This window comes from Limulus polyphemus, unplaced genomic scaffold, assembly GCF_000517525.1.
Source record: "Limulus polyphemus unplaced genomic scaffold, Limulus_polyphemus-2.1.2 Scaffold1183, whole genome shotgun sequence".
NCBI lineage: Eukaryota > Metazoa > Arthropoda > Merostomata > Xiphosura > Limulidae > Limulus > Limulus polyphemus.
In genome coordinates, this window is record NW_013666793.1 from 253,734 (window position 1) to 262,918 (window position 9,185).

At 29.5% G+C, this 9,185-nt stretch overlaps 1 protein-coding gene across 1 annotated transcript in view; it reads right to left on the bottom strand.

Moving 5' to 3' along the window:
- Positions 1 to 643: 643 nt before the first annotated feature.
- The window catches only part of LOC106462496 (fibrous sheath-interacting protein 1-like), a 16,121-nt gene continuing 7,579 nt past the window's right edge, over positions 644 to 9,185 (bottom strand). The window contains exons 6-9 of the mRNA XM_013922427.2: positions 5,713 to 5,814; positions 3,239 to 3,382; positions 2,692 to 2,787; positions 644 to 2,393 (exon numbers count right to left, since the gene is read on the bottom strand). Of these exons, the coding sequence (XP_013777881.2) occupies positions 2,268 to 2,393; positions 2,692 to 2,787; positions 3,239 to 3,382; positions 5,713 to 5,814 (468 nt within the window). The 3' untranslated portion in view covers positions 644 to 2,267. The remainder of the gene's footprint in view (positions 2,394 to 2,691; positions 2,788 to 3,238; positions 3,383 to 5,712; positions 5,815 to 9,185) is intronic.

Here is a 9,185-nt window from a genome sequence, read left to right on the forward strand (position 1 = left end):
TGCCAAAAACTTGTAATCATGTAAATATGACCATATATAACTTAATGATATTTTCACTTAAATTTGATGTCTGTCAAAATGAGGTTGTCTTGAACCATACATCAGTTAGAATTTTTGTTTTATCACATGCCTTTGGTAAATTACACTGATGATTCATTTATCTGCAAGCTTTTAGACAGTAAAAAGTCTATACATATGTGATTAATACAACCAAAAGGCCATCAAATACACTGGTTTTAAGAAATGCTAATCTCATGTTTTTTAACTGTTTGCATGCATTTGACACACATATTCATCAGTTATATATAGATCTGAATGTAACTCACCAGAAAAAAAAGCCTAATTAAAATTTAAAATTGATTTGAACCAAGTTTGATTTGTAAATCATAGAACTAATTTCCATAAAAAATATGTCTACAGATTTTGAAATATATAACTTTAGTTAATAACTTTAAATTATTTCAATTTAATTTGTACAAGGTTTAAAACTTTTTCATTAAAATATTTTAATTTCTTAATTATTAGAATTTTTAATTTGGAAAAAAATAAATACTGAGTACTGAGGTTTGGATTGTATTACTATTAGTCATAGAAGTTCTTTTGCAATCAATGTAAAATTCTCAGAACTAAATTACAAAATATCTAACATTGTTTTGAGTTTATTTTAAGTCATTTAATAAAAAATCAACAAAAATGAAAAGCTAAAGTTAAACAGTTTAACACTAACACAATGGATTATATTCTCAATTTTATTATGCACTTTAAAAAGCCCTAAGACAGTGTGTCTCAAATGAAGTTATTATGCATTTTTAAAGCTGGAACTAGTGCCTGTCTACAGTAGTAATGATTTTGATCACACATCTACAGCTGAAATGTTTGATGCTGAACCCTTCCATCAAAAGAATAATTAAGTGTTTACTGTGTTCTACAATCAAGCAGCTTCTTTGGGAGTTGAGAATATGATTATGGAATTTGTTTTGTCAACATTGAAAAAAAAAATATACAATGGAAGGAAGTATTTTTTATAGTTTTTCAAAATAGCATCTCATAATCAAAATTTGTGCATTTCACAACAAAAATGATAGTAAAACTAAATCAAATATGAATTTCTTTAAGCCAGAACTAGAGATTATTTAAGTATTTAGTAAACTGTTTCCAAGTTTCATGTACTTTAGTCAAATATTTCCACAGTTAAAAGAAAACAAAGGATATTAGTGATACCCACATGGTACTGAAAGGGTTAAGATGCATCTTAATGAACTATTGCATAACTTTCCCAGTTTTGCGTGTTCAATAAATGAACAAGTATTTTTTCCATCCAACTGATTTACGTTGCATCCAGGGCACACATTCTTTTCTAACACAACCACTGTTTACTTATTGAATTATGTAGGCTAAGTCAAGAAATTAAGTTAAAAGTTAGTTGAATCTTAACACATTTGCTGCCAAATGCCCTACCAGTGGGTCACAACTGACTTTTGGTTATGGACTGCATGACATACCTGTGGGTCCTAGAAAATTATGTTTCAAAGCTTAATATTTCTTGTGGCACGTGAGTTTGGGACAATGTGACTGCTCCTCGGCACCTCTTGAATGTTTATTTTACTTATACTTAATTTATTAGTAAAATACTACTGGTGGCAGTGAACACGTTAAAGGCACACAGGGACAATGCTCAATTCCTGTTTCTTTTGGCAAAAGAAAACAAACATTTTTCACATTCCTCCTGAACATTGAAGGTTAACCCTCAGGTAGGTAGACTGAAGCAAAGTTTGGGTAGTGCTTTGCTCAACAACACAATGATTGTGTGCAGAGGAGCTTCAAAACCAGCAACTTTTTAATTACAAGACCAAAGTATTAAATTAACCACACTGCCCCAGTTTAACAACAGTTTTTACATTAATTTATGTCTTGTGAATCTTTAAAAATTAAACATTTAAAAATTCTTTATATGAATTCAAATGAAATTTTTGTCAGTCTTTTGCTTATATAATTAAAATATTATTTCCATGTGTTTTACTAAACTAGCACAATATTTAAAAAATGGTCTTCAAATTTTTTCATGTCAATAATACATTGAAATTCATATACAATTCTCATCTGAATCACAAAAATGACAAAATTAAAAATTTAAATAACTATAAGCAGTTACTTAAATGTTTCAGTGAAAAGATACCCAAAAATGTATCTCCTAATTTAAAAATATATAAATACCGTAAAAATATATTATACAAGCTTATTTACTCAATACAGTTGTATTTGTACAGTTACTTCACAGCATTTATTAACTCTGTGATTTCAGCATAGCTTAACTGAGGTTTAATTGACAGGTTTTCCAGTTCTTGAGAACATTTCATCACTAAATCTTGAAGTTCAGAATTGCACAGCTTTTCCTGAAAACAGTAATTAATACCTACAGTTTACTTATACACATATGGGTTTTCAATTCTAGATCAAGTCATTACCAAAAAATAAAATTGCATATCTTCAGTTACCCAAAAATATGCTTTTAAATTTAAGTACAGGTTATTTATACATGTAAATGATAGTATATGTAGATTGTTTAAGTGTACATCTTGTGACAACCCACAAACAAATGTTCTATGTTACACTATTTATTTACAAACATATATTATTTTAAATGCGAGTTTCTTTCAACATGTTTATAACACAACATCTTCATTTACTTACTTTAGAAGTACTATTCAGCTTTTCTAGTTCAATGTTGATATTGTTCATCCTATGATGTAAATCTTGCTCCTGCAACCTATCCTGTGCATTGTTGAACTAAAAAATATACATTTGAAATTTTATATATTTTGCAAAAATTTGACAAATCTTAAATTCCTTCTGTGATTCTGAGTGTATTACAAAATTCTGTACTGTTGGTAAGGTCATGTTCAGTTGTTTTTGTTATAAAGATATATACATTTAAGGTCAGTTCAATGTGCTTTACTTAGTGAAACTACTTTTATGACCACTGAAATTCACACACTATGCATTAGTAGGCAAAATTGTATCAACATAAGATAAGCATAACCACATAACTTGCCTCTTTTCAATTTCACCAGTCCAGATAAAATACATAACAAAATGGGGGTTAAATACATCTGAATGTGGAGTACTCTCAGCAAATGCCTCCATATCAGTTAAAATGTTATTTTTTTTAAATTACTTTATGGCTATAAGAGGGTACAAAATATATTAAAACAATACAAAAGAAAACAGATTAATGTACCTTTTCTTCTGTTTTATGATAATCATTCTGTAGCAAAAACTTGAGTTTATTTTCTATAGATTCCAGAGTATTTTGTTCTTCTTGTGTGGGAACAAATCCCTTTCCTAGAGCCATTGATAGCTGTAACATATCTTCGCTTTCATTCTGAATGAAAACAAAAAAAAGACATCTGAATCTAACCTTTCTGATGGCATAATGACTAAAGATATTAACTTTTTTTATTATGCATGTAACATATGTTGTATTCAGTGTTTAATCATTATTTTTGGGGTGAAGCATCCAATACTTTATAGAAATAAAAGCTAAGATGTTAAAAAATCAAAGAAAATGTAAAATAAATTTCATGTGCATGAAGTTTAATATTTTCCTGTTGGAGTTAGTTAGTTCTTTGGTTTGTTTAAAGCAAATATCACCAATATCTAAATTTGCTGTCATTTTATTAGTACACAAAAAAGCGAGCACTGATTTGTCATTTTTCAAATATTAATTACCAAGTAACAATTACATTGGTAATTTAACAAAATATTATTGAGGTATGTAGTGTAATACAATATATTGTTGGGATTAAAGACTAGACTGGTTCCTAGTTAAATAAAATTAGATGTTTAAAATGTATTACATAACTTTTCTGCAAATGTTACAAACCATATGCAATTCCAAGTAGTTTATAAATTACATTACATAATGAATCATATTGAATGCTGGACAAAAGAGATAATGGCAATAATAGGTTCAATCTGTAACCCAAACCTAAATACAAGAAAAATGCTAAACTTAATTGTGACAGAACATAAAATTTACTAGTACTTTTTTTATCCATGCTTGCATGAAGAAAGTTGTTCCATGAGTTTGCTATTACACACTTACAGTAGGCAAAATTCACCAAACCAAACCTTTTACTATTTTAGACTATGGAAACTGAAAGTTTTCATATTTTGTCTGTTATAAACATAGTTAACCTAAAGTATAGCTTCATTATTTTCTAATATACTGAACCTTACTTTAAAATTAGGATCTCATTACTGAAATATCTCAGTTTTAGTCTGATATAATATTTATTCTTACTCCTTTGTTTAGCCAAGGAGTATGCCCTTTGGTATTAAAACTCATCTTTCTTTCAAGCACAGTGTAAGACTCCCCCATGCTATTGCGAACAGACATGATATTAAATATATGAAAAAAACTGTGCTGTTAGTAATAAAAGACCAACTCATACGCAGATCCTTAGTAAAGACATCATTAAACAGAACTGTGTTCTTAGTACTAACGTTTCTTCCATTGATAGTTGTTATTTGTTATGAAGCACAAAGCTACACAAAGGGCTATCTGTGCTCTGCCCACCACAGATAATGAAAACCAGTTTCTAGTGGTATAAATCCACAGACATACTGCTGTGCCACTGGGGGACTCTATCGTGTGTTAATAAATATTAATTTACAATCAGGGCAAGCAACCTACTCAGAATGAAACTAAAAATAAAGTTGCATAAAAACAGCGTAATACATTAAAATAGAATAAAAGTGTAGGAAAATCAATATATGGTATGTCATCAATGTATTTGGATACATGTTTATCCAAAACCATTTCTATGTAAATTTAGTGTTTTCTGTAAATATGATATTTAAAACCAGTAAGGCCTAAGAATATAAGATTAGGGCTATTGGACCAGCAAAACCTATGAGCCAACCAGTAGAAAACAAAGAAAAGACCAATTTTTCCAAAATCAACTATAACCCTTGCTACTGGTCAAATGTAATCATAATTGTTAATCAAAAAATGTAAACTTAATGTCCTTCAAATCCTATCAATTTTAAACATAATACAAGTACAACTTTACATTTTATACTTTAAAGTACTTTTGTATTATTCTTACTGCACTGTTCTTTTAGCTTTTAATTATGCAAACACTGCTGAGTCTGATTAATTTTTGCTAGCCTGCTCTGACCAGGCTTCTTTATAACCAAATTGTTCACTCTTATGAAACAAGTTGTGCTAAATTGCTTATTTGTTTTACTTACTCTTAAGTTTAACTACATAAATCTTTGCATAGAAATTTCAGTAATTTTCATGGTCAATTTCTTTCTTGTAAAGATTAAGTTGTGAATTACAAACATATTTACATCCATTGATGCCGCCAGATAATAAAAAGTTTATTTTTCAATGTGATCTATTAAATTTTTTGTAGAGGTAAGAAATACTTTTCAATGCAACTAAACTTTGAAAACGTATCATCAGCTCAGTATTTAGACTGTCATGTGGACAAGACAGCATCAGAACAAGCCCTTCTGCTCCTCACTCAGTTTATCAGATCTTTAAACCTTTCTAAGACATAAGTAATTATTCATGAAAAACAACAATGCTGAACATAACTTGCTTCTAAGCATCTTTTTAACATTAAGAACAATTATCCTCTTAATGGGAATAATCTTCCAAATTTTCTTTTATATTTTAGGAAATGCTACAAAATTTCTTACATAACCCTCAAGATCTTCAGTACTCAGGTCTTGCAATAGTTGATCTAATCTTTGCTTTTCTTGCATTGTTAAAGAGAAGATACCACAAGCATCCATAACCAGCTGCAAGATTTTTAATACATCAGGAGATAAAAAATTAGCTTAACAATCTGCTAACAATAAACTTAATGTAACATGAAACTAATACTTACAAAAGTAAAACATTAACAGAATCTTTCAAATTAAATAATAGACTTGGGGATTTATTCAACATAATGGATAAACTAATCATTTACAAGCTGAACTAAATTGGATTTATAAAATGTATACTTCTACTTATTTCTGAGTTGTTGTTTTTTTACATCAGTCAAGGGTTAATCTATATTTTGTACATCATCTAATCATGCTAAATTAATATATATGAGTAAAAATGTAAGGTAATTTTAAAAATATTTTTATAACACTTGTAAAAAAGTCTAGTGCTAACACTTTTTTCTTATGTCACTTTCTTTTTTATCTAAACTACAATTCTCTAGTGGTAAAACATCAATAAAAAAAAAGAGTATCTAATATATAATTCAGAGACCATTTGAAACCTTTTACTTCATTTACAAATATATCTGTATTCACATATACACACTACATATGTATAGTTGAACAAATATTTTCCATTTGTTAGGTTACCACATAAATCTAAATGAAAAACATTAATCACAAACTACAGTAATCAAACAAGTTTCTAAAAGTCCATAAAAGCTAAGAAATTAGTGACTCAGTAACAGGGCCAGTCAAAGATGTATACTAAGTAATTTTTCAGACTTTTAATGTAAGTACTCATCTTTGTATTGAGTAATTTATTTCAACTATCACCCAATTTTTTTAGTTTTTTTAATGCACAAGCTTTTGGCTCAATTAATAAACAACTGTTGTTTATCAAACATCTCGCACCTGTAGAAGGTTTAGGTAATTGAGTCGAAAGCTTGTGTATTAAAAAAATGTGGTGATAGTCCAAATAAATTACTTAATACAAAGATGTATGCTATATAATTAACCAGGAGAGCACTAACCAGCTGTTACATTTTTAATATCCACATTTATTCCATATATGTTAACTTTCCCAACGGTGCACAAGACATGAAGAAAATAATTTCTTCAAAGGAAACTTTTCATGTTAGTAGCTTTTACTTATTTGGCATGCCTATCCTATATGTATTTCATTAAAAAACTCTTTTTAATATCGTGAAAAAATCAATTTTTGACACTTATATTTTCAGCCATTAAATACACTCATTATAGAACTCGTCCTAAACTATTGCATATATTTTTATTAGGAGATTTTTCAAAAGAATTAAATCAGAAAGTATTTTTAATAGCACTATATAATAAATTTTAATTATTCTTTGTAAACATTATCAAGTTTATTATTACATTTCTTGTATCAACACATTTGGACTAATATTATCATTGATGATGTAGTAGCACAAAGTCAGAAAAAGAGTATGTGACTGATTCTTTATTATAGATAATTTATCGCTTATTACATGATATCTAAAAACGGTTTTTTATTAACTTGAATAGTGAAAAAAATCTTCACTACAGGCAAATCAACCTCTTACATGAGACAGTTGTTCTCACTGGTATTTTGTTTTTATCATGTATATCAGCTTAACAAAATAAATATTAAATGACTGAAGAGAAAATTTTCTGGAAATATCCCATCCACCAGGTCACTAAATACCTACTAGCATTCAAAGCAAATATGATATCATCATTCGTGGAAATATCTGTCAAATATTCAATTTGCTCATACCATTCCAAAATACATTTGCCAATTATGTTTTTGAAGTTATTTTTCAGTCTATGAAAGTAATTCATTAGTCTGCAAGTTCAAGCTCTTTTTTGTTTTGTTTTTGTGCTCATTTTATTAAAGGCCTAAGAAATAACTGGGTATACCAATAATAATAAATTACTGTTGTTTTCACCATGCAGATTATCCTGGTTTCATGGGTGTTGTAATAGCACAGAAAACATTTGGAAATTTGTTTATACAGAGCACCTAGTGCTGATAATCATAAGAAGTTAGTGAGATGAAAAGCAAGAATGTGTGGAATAGAGAAATGAAGGACTAGATTATGTAACCATGTTGTAATTGCATTGCTATTCTCACACCAAATTTGGAATATGTGAAGAAAAGGGAGGGGTAAAATGCTTATGCCAGTAAAATTCCTACGACCAGCCTTGCTCCAGAAGATTAGTGGGAAAAACTTCCATGCAAAGACATTAACAAACATTTACAAGAATGACTCAGTGATCACCATATTATATTTAAAAGTAACTTTGAAGTAAAAATGTATTTTCCAAAAAAATGTTTTCTGTATTTTCATATTTTCTTCTTTTTTACAAGCACCTACATTGTACAGAAAGATACATTTTCTATGAAATTACAATCAAAATGTTACACAATACCAGTAGCATACTTAAGACTAAAAACAAAACCCTATTATAATGCACTTTGATTTTGTTTTATAAATTTCTCAGGAATATCAGTAAAGTAGAGTTTTATCTGAAACCTTTAGGTACCAAAAATTAAACATATTTTAATTGTGATAAGACACTTAACTTTTACAGTTTTAACAAATAAAATATGTTCTTGTTGGCCACAACAAAGAACCCAACTTCTTTTATAGATTGTACACTGTATAATACAGGAGTTAAATATATTATATTAAAACAATTTTTGAGCTTTTCCAAGTTGTAACAGCTCACACCATATTTGGTCATGCTCTGTGTGACAACCAAGCATCTTGATAGTAGCCCTGCAGAAAATTTCCAATGCAAAAGACTCCACAATAATGATATCATGTTCAAAGCATATCATTCATCCTGACTTGCTTTCCATAATCCACGTAGAATATGAGGACAACACGCACAGTTTTCTCTGCCCATTTCAACAGTCTGATCATACAGAAACTCACAAGTGCTGAATCCAGCAATTTAACCAGTACGTCTTTATATGGAATAGCATGAATATCCATTTCATTCTGCATCTGCTTGAAGTATACTACAGCTGAATTGATATGTCATGGAAGCAACTTGTGTATATGTGAATAGTATAATTTTTCAAGATAGAGATCCTTCTTGATTATGTTGCGTACTGATGCCTGGACTATGTGAATGGCTTTTGCTACTTTTTTTATTTTAGTGTGTTTCACATATGACTATGAAATAGTTTTATCGTACAAATCCCACTCATGAGGAAACCACCATGGTCCACCACTCCAGTGACTGAGAACCAGAAGTGGCAAGGACCTGCGTGCTCCACTAGAAGAAAGAGGGAGGGATATGCACTAGGAGGTGGGGTCCAGAAGAACGACTCACCATAGACAGTGCAATGGGTGTCTGCATTTCCCTAATTTGAAAAGGAGAAAGACCTGAATTGTAAAAATCACAGGTCAGCAGGGATGGGCAAAAATCCCTATCTGCTTTACTCAGGA